Below are 12,366 nucleotides of genomic sequence, written 5' to 3'. Positions count from 1 at the left end.
AAAACACTTCCAGGACAAATGCGCGCGTGCGGTACAGCAAGCGGCCCGGCAGTGACGGCGTGAGCCGAGAAGGCAACGCGCTGCACGCAACTAGCCAGGAGACGATCGGCTCCATGCAGCCGTATCGCGTTTCACTGGAACTGCGCCAGTTTTCGTTCAGTAGCAGATTGCGGTACAGATGCACACACATAATTCACGGAAAGCCGACACTGTCCGTTCTGTAGCTTTGTCGGTCACTGCGTATACCGGACCCTGTAATAGTTCCGAAATGCTCCTTGGCGTTGCCACCGCACGCTATCGGCACTATCGGATGGTCGTGCGAGAGTACCAGAATCTTTTCTCCACTTCGGCAAAAGGAAAGAAAGGCTTTGCAGCAGGCCCATAGCCAGGAATTTTTTTTTTCGGGGCGGGGGGGGGGGGGGGGGCACTTGCTGAAAATTTGACTTTTTGAGAAAAACACCTATTTTTATTATTTATTTTTGGTAAAAACACATCACCAAAATTTCGAGGGGGGGGGGAGCTAGAGAGCTAATAATGTGCTCCATGATCTTGCAGGACCCTATAACTGGTGCCTGAAAGGAGGGTTTTGTAGCATAAGTTATGAGCACAAAACAACAGCCGGCTTTGTGGCGATGTTGTCCGCTGCCACTGCCACTGCTGGGGTCCATTGCAGCTATCACACACAATGAGGGCAAAAAACAGGGTTCAAGCTGGAATCGAAACCAGGCATTCCACGTGGCAGTCGGTCATGCCAGTCATTCTGCCAGTCATGCCAGTGCTTGAAATTTCTTCGAAAAAGGAAGCAGAAGGCAGAAGCATAGAACCGCGCCAGGCACCGTGTGAATTGCTTAACGAGTGGCTGGTTTAAAGTTTCCTGCGCATTATTACGGAGACCATAATTCAACATGCCAACAAAGTATGTAAGCCCACCCACCAGGTCCCAGTATGCGCGCTGTGCCCTGCGCAGTTCCTGTTGCAGCCTCTGGGCTTCCAGGTGCAGCCCCATCAGGAGCGGGGAGTCACGCACGCATGGTGGCAGCTCCCCATCAGGGGAGTCTGCCTCGTCCTCGGGGATGGGCGCCAGGGGCCCCTTGGGGCCTGGCTGCTGCTGCTCCTTGCGACACTCCCGCTCCACCAGGTGAGCCCGCAGGCGGCCATACTTCACCTGCATCAAAACAGTTGTCCTAAGGATGCTTTCCTTGTACCCAGGCACTGAACAATGTATAGAAAAAGGGACTACTGTGTGTTCCAATAAGTTGCCCCTACTACATTAGAAGAGGCACTAGGGCAAATTGTTAAGCGAGACGTGGCAATGGGAATGGCAAATTTGGTCAAAAATGTTCATTTTTCCAATTTAAATTTTTTGCAATCCTGAGACCATCTTTTACGTCATGGTGAAACTTTAGACCACAATAAGCAGTAGAAGTAGAGAAAAACGCATTTCACTAGTGTGCTGTCCTCAAAAACTATGAGAAAATTGGGTTTTACAAAATGCAAATCTTCCAGCTTTCACTCGGCACAGTGCCACCATCTTGGCATCATCGTAAGGAGGCCAGATCAGAGCTCAAGACAGCCACAAAGCTGCATTTCTCCAATTAAAAATAAAACCAATTCCCTTCCGAGCTCCATTTTCTCAGCTTTCGTTTTTTGAGCAGTTGCTGTCAGTCATCCCAGTGTCATTTCACAACAAATAAAGATACAACCATTCCGTTTTCTGTACTTAGATACTGAGGCATTGGTGAAAGCTGTAAAGCTGTCCATATTTGTCCGCACATCATAGAGATTTTTATAATTGGCTTTTTGTGAAAGTTGTTAGTAAGACAATACAGACAGGACATTTTAGAAATTTTTTGTGTGCTTATTTCAACATTAAAAAATATAACAGAAGTTTTACGGCACATAATGGGCCCTTGTGAGTGTCCTTAAGTGAGAATTTTGACGAAGTTATGTGTAATTAATTAATTAATTTTAGGATGACAGACTATTAAGTGTTGTAACTCAAAAACTACAACAGATAGCTAAAAACCAATTTCAGTTATGATATCAGCACAACAAATAACATCTGCACTTCATCTCCATAAATTAAAAAAATAGTTTTCATTGCCACGTCCCCCCTTAACTAGTCATCTTAGGAAATCGTTTGTTTTTCTCTTTTTTGTGCCGTACTTCATGAAAGACTGTCAAAGACCATGAAAGACTGTGATTTACAAATACTTTTGCTTCTGCTGTTGCCAGGCGCTGCCGCTCAAGTGCTATGTGGCTCTGGCAGGCCTGATACGTATCAACTTCTTGAAATAAAGTATTTTTAGAAATTTCAGGTGTGCAAATATTCGAACTTTCGAATATTTTTCTAATAGTGTTTGCTATTCGATTCGACTCGCATCGGACTTTAACTATTAGAAGTATTCAAACTTCCGGAACATAAATACAGTCAACGTCCAATTTTTCGGAATCTGTAGGGACTGCGAAATCATCCGAAAGAACGAATTCATGCTTCTTTTATTCTGCTCAAGTGGTCAAATCACCACAGCGATGTCCGAAATAGCTTTAATGCCTCCCAGTACACTTATCAGGCATTTTGGTGTGCACCCAGGCTCTTGTGAATACATTCGGTACCTGCCGCGAACCCAGCTTAACACGCGCCAACTGCCAATAGCAAATTTGCGTCTCGTGATGAGCACCGCTGATACCAGCAAAGGGCGGAATAGATTATGGCTATCTCACATGGAGCGTTTGGAAACGATGACGCGGAACACAAATACTGTGGCAGAAGAGCGGACGACTCGTCCGGCAATGTGGTTGGTGCACTGGAACGACGCCATTACCCAAGAACATTTATTAACAATACCCAGAAGCGCATGCGAAGAGGAACGGGGAGTGCGTCACAAGAAAAGACGACGTCCATTCTGTCTATTCCTTATGTTCGCAGTGTATCAGACTATGTTCGGAGGGCCTTGTGTCCGCTGGGCATATGAGCCATTTTTAAGCCCCATTACACCTTGGGACAGGTGTTCGCTAAGCCCAAAGAGCGCACACCAGCGAACAATGAAACGGGGTCGTCTACAAAGTACAATGCGGTGATTGCGACGCAACTTACATCAGTGAAACAGGCAGGAAAAGATCAATGAGGCTTAAAGAACACAGAGGGGATGTCACTAAAGTCACCCATGCCGTGCGTTCCAAGACGGAGCTCGTTGAACACTGCTGGACAACAGGGCACACCTTTGACTTGAACAATGCGACGATGCTGGTTCCTGAACAAAGCTGGAGGAAAAGAAAACTCCTGGAATCGTGGTTCATCCGTAGCGGCGTATCGGCTTGCAACAAGAACCACGGCCCCCTACCAGACGTTTACAAGGGCATATGCGACTAGTAGTGACCTTCGCTCATTCGTTGCCAGTGCATAATGAGGATGCCACCTGCATAGGTGGTGAACATGTGTTATTTTGTTAGTACCTGTTGAGTTAAGTCAGAGTACGTCTTTTAGAATCATGAATTCACCTGGCTTTTGGAACATTTTTGCATAAACCGGGAGACCTAGCGTGCTCCAGCCACTTTCAAAAATGAAGGCACTGTTTGAGCAGTTTGCACCGCACCCCAACATCTAAGCCAGAGAACACTGTACGTATTACGGCTGGATACAGCTGCTGCAGGTGTAACGAAACTATTATCCTAGATATAAGACCTGAAGACAGTTTGCTGGCCAACGCAATCCAATCCGAAGCCATTGGAATCATTCCCATGGTGACTGCCTTGCCAGAATGATTTTTATTTTTTGTAATATGAAACTCTATGTCAATGCACAGATTCAATTAAGAATGTAGTAGTGCCCACCTGTAGCCGGTCGTGCTCCTGGACGAGGCGTGCAAAATGCTCTTTCATGGGGGTCTCGTCCTCGTCAGGGCTGCTTTTTCCCGTTGTTGCTGCTGCATTGCCAGAACTGAGAGTTATTCATATGCTTACCTCTCAAGCCTCAATGATGGTCTTTTGGCGATCGAATAGACAATAAAATGTCTTGGCACATCCAAGATATGCAACACATGATTGGAAATTTATGGTCAAGTTGCTGGTAACATCATGAATATATCCCTACCAATGAGACCTGTTCAAAACAAGTTCTTTGAGCTCACTTAGACGTTTCTCTGCAGCATAAGGAAGGGAAACGGTATAACGCCCAACTTCTCGCACGATAAAGCCCTACCAAGTAGCTCAGCTCTCTGTCATTCTAATGCTAACCTGTTTTGAAAGTCACAAGCGTCCCATGCATTCACAACTGACTTTATTACCTCATTGCAGAGTTCAATAGCATCCTAAAATCACCATGAAAGGATGGAGAGGCGATCAAGTTGTCCATACTGCAAGCAGTGCACAAACAAATGAGCAAAGACTAGTGTTTACCTGAAGGTGTGGAGACAATGAAATCAAGGACATCATGAAGGCTTATGGATTACACTCCTTCATGCTTCCCAAACAGTTTGATGATTGAAGTGTTGCACAGTGGCTGGCAAAGCAGCCCAGCTGTATAGTTTTGCATTTTTTGCAAGCACATCGCAAGCACACCTCCCAGAACAGCATGCAGTCAACTGATCAACAATGGCAGCAACCTACCTTGTGCTGTGAATTAGTGTGTCACATATTGGCATTTCCGATGAGTGACCGTGTACAATCACTTAAAAAAGGTATTAGAGCAATGCATATTTGCAATAAAAAAAAAAGGACTTCTCATGCAACAGACCAGTGCTCTCTGGAACAGTTCTCAACTGAAGATGACACAGAATGCCCTACACTTCCCTGCTGGCCTATGCTAAATTTTTTTACATGCTTTTTAACAAACTGTTACAGCTGAGAAACAACTTGCAACCATTTTCTGTGCATACAGTTTTCTAATCATTCCAATGCAGCATGTGTGTGATGAAGCCAGTCTATTGGTAAATACATGGAACAAGTGGACACTCATACATCCTCAATTTTTACAAAACATTTTTTTAAAGGCCCCCTCAGCAGGCCACACAGCAAATTTTAGTTATGCACGGGAAGTTGTTACGTGCCCAATAGACTGCCACAAGAGTTTTTCAAATTGGTTCATTACGAGCAGAGATAAAAAATATTTTGACGTGGCGCGCAACTCTGACGTGAGGAGGCCCCTGCCACTTGTGTTGTCTAGCCCATGCAAGCCAAACTCCTTCCCTGTGTTCTCACGTACCGGAGCATCACGTGACACACACGCATGAGCATGTCATGCCCACATCACGATGTGTGGGCGAGATGAACCCTCTTTTTTCTCCGCAGATCATGCTGCACTAAAGTGCCTCTATGTTCTCCTGATCCGCCTCTCCGTGCAGCAGGTGAGAACATCGAGGCTCTGTTTGCTGTGCAGTGCATTGCTTTTACCTACATAATGCACTCGGTGTTGTACGTCATCGACCCATCTTGGAGCACAGCGCCCGTGAGGAGAAGAACAGACGATGTTCAGTTTGAAATTTCAGCTCTTTCGGCGGTGCATAGCGATGTAAATCTTGGCAGACACGATCGTGAGCGTACAATGTAAACATCGTGCGTGTCAGTTCAAAATGGTCAGACCTGGTGAGGGGCCCTTTGAAGACTCTCCCAGGAAAGTTATCCCCAGAAACAAATAAAAGATGCTGCGCAAATAACCATGGCAAGCTGCCAAGCAAATTTTGTTTGTGAAGCTTGCCCTGTCGGTATTGTTGCTGTGCACCTTGTACTGAATGTTCGGCTGATACAAAGTGAACAAATCACAGATTACGCTGACACGTGAAAACATAAGAAAGGTTGCTGACACGTACGATCCTTCCCTCTGAAAAGCAATATTTTAGTATAGATTTTCATTAGGATGCTGTTTTTGCAAAGCTTTAATCTGGTGCTTACTCATTTACATTAAAACAAAATTAAGGCAGCTTCGCAATAGCGGTGCCTGAAGGAACAGCAGAGCTGGGCAGCCTTCATTGTTTTTCTTTATTTTTCTCTTTCTGTCTTTCTCTTTCTGTTTTCTCTATCTCTTTTTTGTCCCTGTTTCTTTCTATTTCTTTCTTTCTCTATCTTTTTCTTTTCTGGGGTGGTGTCTGGACTTTTCTCTTGTGTCTGTGTTTGCACGCCCAGCCTTTTTGCAAGAAAAAATCTGGTCGGTCATGCACAGAAACAACGCACCACCAGATGCAGGCTTGGATTCTGGCCTCTGCTTGCTGCGCCCTGGGTGTTGTGGTGGGAGTGGTGCCTTGCGTGCGGACTCTGGCTGTGGCTTGCGTGCTGGCTGTGGCTCAGACTGTAGGGTGCCATGATACGAAGCACTCATCGCTGCCGGTGCCACACCACCAATAGCTCGCATGCTGCCATGGCGCCGCAGTTGACAGCCGCCTTCTGGTTGTGCCAAGTCATCCTTTGACTGCAGTATTAAAGACAAGAATTGTGGTCCACTGCATTACATTTTGTGTAACAGACTCCATGCTGACAAAAAAATTCGGCAGATCCCACGTACCGTGGGAGTCGATGTTATGCGAAGCATGAGGAGGGTAGGTGACTGGCGTAACTTTTTTTAGTGAGCGACACGTTACAAAATGATACTAAAGATTTGTAAAAATTTTATACGCACACATATATATGCTTAAGAGCCGCATATGTGTTATATAACCAGTTGTTTACGGTTGGGTAACGCTGCCAATGGCAACGTGGGTATTACCAACACCAGAAGCGTTAAGGTGATATGTAGTGCTTATACGTGTCCCGAGAACACACGCACGTTTCACGAACCCGTGTGCATGTGTGGAAGACGTTCTTGACAGTTCTTGAACAAGGGAGTCATCACCGCGATCAGTGAGCACCAGCAGCTGGTCATGACTTGTTATAGTATCCGGTCGTGATCGTGCTGACGAGGGGTCCATGTGTAGTGAAGTATGTGGTATAGTAGAGCTGTTGGAATTCGTGGATGCCTCGATCATTTCGTCGACAAATTGTCTGTCGACAGAGCCGGCGACATGTCGGAACCTGAAGCCACCCTTCGCGTTGGTGAGGTATAGGCCGTCGAGGCTGGTAGGCCTGGATAGTGCTACGCAGACCAACATCAGTGGCTGGTGTTTGTGGTATTCGTAAGCTACTTGGGCGTATGTGGCCTACGTAGCCTAATCCACCTAGCGGCTGTCAATCAATCTGGCATCATCCTCGGTCAGCATGAGGCCATCGCCCAGCCTCGTAAGAAATGAAGAGGAGACTGCGTCGTTCTGGCGGACGAAGTGCACTTTACGGTGCGGTGATGTGGATATCATACGTAACTTTCGTTAATGTATTCCTCTGGGGTCGAGGAATGCTTCAATATATCTTGCTCAATCATAGGAATACAAATGTAATCTTTATAGGACTGCTATAAAAGCGGAGCCAACACTGAAACTACAGACGTTAATCTGATATGACGCCTGCATCGTAGGAGTACACATCGTAGGAGTATCATGTAGTGTTTATTGCGTTCTTTCAAGATTAGACAGCCAGCACCACAACCACAATTGACGTTGCACCGATATAACGCCTGCGTATGCTGTTTTTCCAAACCAGTTTATAGACCTGGCGTGGCTCAGTGGTAGAATATCTGATTGCCACGCAGAATGCTTGGGTTCGATTCCGGCTGGGATCCTAATTTTCATTCTTTCCATTCGTTAAGTCAACGCTGCCGATGTTGGTTTTCCTTAACGATCTAGCATTTAAGTTACCAATGTCTCTGCTCGCTGTTCCTGGGTAGATATAAACTGCCAATCACCTGTGGCGCATACCCGTACCCCGCGGCCCATGGTAAACGGGTATGTGCCACACGTGTCTAGTGGAAAGGGTTTGACGACGTACGCGACAGGATTTTAATGTTATTCATGTCCTGAACCGGCAATCATATTCGTCAAATACTCTTTAGATAGATAGATAGATAGATAGATAGATAGATAGATAGATAGATAGATAGATAGATAGATAGATAGATAGATAGATACATAGATAGATAGATAGGTAGATAGATAGATAGATAGATAGATAGATAGATAGAAACGCTCAAAGTGCCAGAGGTTCGCTAAGAAATGCTTCGCATTTAAAACAAAAATCCATCATAAGCAGAAGGCTGAGCTTTCACTCCTTCTTAACACTAAGTCAGGTGTTTGTGACTGATGCCTCAAAAACTATGGCCATCCAACTTTGACATTTATTCTAATAGCAATTATATGGACACTCCAGGTGCATTTTTTGCCGTCGCCATCATATTCCGTATAAAGTTCAAATTGAAAACATCGCCCCGTGCGTCATATGGTCTATGTGCAAGCAAAAGCTTGCAAAAGCTGCAGATGGGCGCGGCTCAAGCAGAGATGAAATGTCGAATCTATCAGGTGAAGGAGCATGAAGGTAGGTGTACGGGTGGGGAACTGCGTTGTTCAGGCAGCAACTGCGAACTTTGATCAAAAGGGTGCGGTCACATGTGCTTTCTGGACAGACATCAGTATACAGACCATACCCTTAAAAAGACTGACAACCAATTTTTAGGGCACCTATTTTCTTTAGCGCAATGGAAAGCTAACTAGTCAGAGTATCTAGCCACGGAATGGTAACGTGAAAAATGCCGTGAAAAATTTTTTTAATCTGAATTTTTCTATCTGCGGCGAATATGAAGTCTTATACCCACTTGACAACACATGCTGCAAACAGTGAGCGCGAGAGCAGTTCATGTTCGAGTGCGGCGGTTTACTGTATGTGTGTGTACTCGGCGCGCATGCGCCGCGGCTGGACATGGGCCACTGGCGGCCGCAAAGGCAGCGCCGCTTCTCACCATGCAACTCCTTTTACCTCGTAGGCAGCACAGAACAGAGCGGGGATAGATAATAATATACATACTCTAACTTTGAGGACCAATTACGGCGCTGATGACAGCATCAGACTACGTACAGCAATGTGCCCGACTTCATAATCCAGCTTCAAGGCTCTTCGACTCTTCCGCTAGGCTGCGCAACATACCGGTTTTTGTTACATTTAGGCACGATTTAAAAACATAAATCCTACTCACAACGCAAAAAGGATGCTGGAATCTGTCATTATATATCACGGTCTTTTAATTTCTACCAGGATCTAATCACATGTTCTGCTCAGTTGTTGGTCCCTCTCACCACTTACTTCTCGTTGAAGCTGCAGACAGCACGAAAACCACTTCCCTCACTGGAGCGGCCATATTCCCTTGTGCCAGCATTTTGTAGAGTTACGCGACATTGAATCCAATAAGGAGTTAGCTGCTAGCCTTACGTTGTATAACATTCCAACTTGTTGCTATCGCAATCGCTGCTTCACCCTTGGGGCTAAACTGTGATCGTTTCTATGGTGGCAAGTGCTCACGCCTAGGGCCATGAGACACTGGCACAGTTTAGACTTGTACTTCAGCACAGCCTACATGAGCTGGAATGGTGAGAATAAGCCTTGGAGGAACAGTGCACGTGAAATCACAGCGCTAAATTTTATACCCCCTTCATTCACCCCTGTTCTAGAGATGTGTCTATGCAATGCAGACCACCTCGAAGGGACAAGAGTGCTTTTGTCTAACGAAGAAGCAGGCACCTTAATCATTGAAAATATGAATTTGAGATCAATGATGCTTTGAATACTGTCTGCAGTGACACAAGATAGGGACAATTTAATGTGCCCCAATTTGTAGAAAAGACATGACTGTCGTTATACCAAGGAACCAAGTGCACATGAAATTGCACATTTCAAACAACTGTTTAGCAGTGTGGTTTTCTGGGCCAGTTGGTATATGATGAGTAAAGGGTTCCAGCAAGTTTCAAACGCGAGCACAAGAAGAAAGGAACGCACAGGACAATGCACAGGACCAGCCTTGTCCTGTGTGTTCCTTTCTTCTTGTGATCGCGTTTGAAACTTGCTGGAACCCTTCACTACTCAAACAACTGTTAAAGGGCCAGTAAACATGCTCCGACTTTTTGTTTACACCCCCCAAACAAGCTCGCCAATTCGTACAGTAGACCGCGGCGATCACATTTACCGAATATTACAGCGCTGTGCGCCGCACAGACCCTCCATTTCGAAAAATAATTCCCGCGCTTCTTTCCTTCGCCTGACCGATCCCCCTCGTACGCATAGTGACGCAAACTTGTCCATGGGCAACTTGATGTACCACTGAGCTCGTCGATTGGTCTAAACCAGGTCTCAACAAACAGTTGTCAAGTTGATGTCAGTTCCTGTTCCCACCCATCCCATGAAACTGCGCCTTGTTTCTTGGCCCTGCAGTGGTGCGGTTTCGGCCACGCAGTTGTCGCACGTATATTCCATGCACTGCATAGCACCTGCACGTCCTTCACCTTCGACGTAAGGCGAAGCGTTGTTCAGTTGTCAGCTGCAAATCGAGCGGAGAGAGGGGAATCTCCGGTAGCTCTCACGGGTCGCGCTTGCTCGTGCGGCAAGCGCGTTTCTCCAGGCTTCTCTCTCGCGCCCCTTCAACGTCTTGGAAAGCAAGCACGCATTCCTGCTGCATTGTAAACTGTCACAAAGGTTTAAAAATACTGAAGAGCCGAAAACTGCCCGTCAACTTATGGAGCACATGCGACAATGTAAACAATAAACAACCAGGAGCCGCAGCAAGCGGAAGTGCATTGCGACTGATATAGCTCGCCAATGACATCAATTGCTGACGTCGTGTTACGTTGCCAAAGCGGGCGGAGTCACGACGACGAGCTACGCCTTCCCCTCCCTGTGGCAGAGAAGGGTGGCGAGGCCGTGTGAAAATTTGAAACCATCTGAAACGGATGTTCTAACCCCTGTAACTTCCTTATTATAGCACGTACTCGCAAAATTCTTGCGGCAGCATGTTCACATAGCAAAAGTGCACACATTTCTCCTCACTACAGTTTTTAGACCTCGGGGTTGTTTACTCGCCCTATAAACATAACTTATTCACTGATTATATTGTTCCCTTAAAACTCCAGAAAAGGCCACAATTTTGCGCTATGTTACGACATGTTTTTCATAATAGGTCTGGAGACGTAATCAAGTAGATGCCCAGACACACATGAAAGTGCATGTCTTGAATATATAGATATAACTTGTCATTTGTGATCAGTGAAGCAAAGCACTGAGACAAGGCAATTCATTATGCTTGGAGAGAGACCCACTTTACATAAGAGTAAAACAACTCAATACAAAACAGGTGAATTTCTTTAACTATGGCTACACCATTGTTAAGCCACAAGAATCCTTAAATGTAATTACGCGAGTGTTTCCACACACCTCTCCTCACTTTTCTTTCCACAACAAACATCCTATACAGTCAAACACTCATATATTGAACTCACAAAAAAAAAATGGAATCAGTCTGATATATTGTATACTTCGATATAAAAAAAATCTCCGCAAACCAATGAATATGATAGCAACAAGTTAGCAGCTAACTCTTTTGGATCCAATCTTACGTAACTCAACAAAATGCCACTTTAAGGGAATACGGCAGCTCCAGGGGCCAAAGCAGTTTTCGCGCTGTCTTCTCTAAACGCGAAGTGTCTTGAGAGCGTAGCAATTTTATGAGCCACTTCATATTGCCTGTTGAGATAGCATGAGCGCCAGTGACCGCTGCCTTCAAGCAACGCAGCCCTACCCCTTCCCGCCTCTTCCGCTGGCGTCCCTTCATGCTCCTTATGAAACATGGGTGAGGTAGTTCCTTTCTGCTCAAAGAGCGATTGAAGCCGGCCCTCACACGCAGGGTGACGTTATCACATGCGCCCGCCGTGCGATGCATACGGCCAGCTCGTTCCATCACTGCTTCAGCCGCGTTCGTCACCAGCACTTGCACGGTTTTACTCAAGGGTAGAACATACGATGCGCGGGGTGATTTTATCAATTTTGGCTTTATACAAAAATGATGGCAATGGTGACCGCAATACCAATGGCGACATCAAAAACCAGTTGAGAGTGTCCATATGATTGCTATCGCAACAACATTTTGAAGAACTTACCACAAGTTGGCCTCCCAGCACTATTTCACAATGATGCAAGAACAGCGCCTTTAAGACATTACGTAGGACTTTTTTTTTCCCCCGGGTATTGTAGTTGCGGGTGCAGGCTATATGCGAGAAAATATGGTATTCATGTAAACAGTGCCTCAACATCTTCATCAGCAGCTGTGCATACTCGTTTGGTCACGGCAGCCTCCAGTCCCCTACGGACCTAATAGGCAGTTTTAGAATAAGGCTTGTAGCGTTAGCGTTAACGTGGGTACCCAAGAGGATAGCGTATTAAGCATGCGCAGTGGCAGCAAATGCAAAGGATGCAAAGCTTTGGGTACCCTATTCTAAAACTCTCTGATGTCTTCAATATCGAACGCAGTGG

At 45.8% G+C, this 12,366-nt stretch overlaps 1 protein-coding gene across 1 annotated transcript; it reads right to left on the bottom strand.

Moving 5' to 3' along the window:
- Positions 1 to 598: 598 nt before the first annotated feature.
- Positions 599 to 6,400, bottom strand: LOC125758381 (uncharacterized). The gene is made up of 4 exons (XM_049415484.1): positions 6,169 to 6,400; positions 3,835 to 3,926; positions 935 to 1,165; positions 599 to 673 (listed from the first exon to the last, which is right to left on the bottom strand). Exons 1-4 carry the CDS (start codon positions 6,344 to 6,346, stop codon positions 599 to 601), a joined length of 576 nt encoding a protein of 191 aa, XP_049271441.1. The 5' UTR covers positions 6,347 to 6,400.
- Between the last annotated feature and the right edge of the window lie 5,966 nt (positions 6,401 to 12,366).

Source organism: Rhipicephalus sanguineus, chromosome 4 (assembly GCF_013339695.2).
Source record: "Rhipicephalus sanguineus isolate Rsan-2018 chromosome 4, BIME_Rsan_1.4, whole genome shotgun sequence".
Taxonomy (NCBI): Eukaryota; Metazoa; Arthropoda; class Arachnida; order Ixodida; family Ixodidae; genus Rhipicephalus; species Rhipicephalus sanguineus.
Note: the sequence above shows the minus strand (reverse complement) of the source record. Positions and strands in the feature narration are given on the sequence as shown.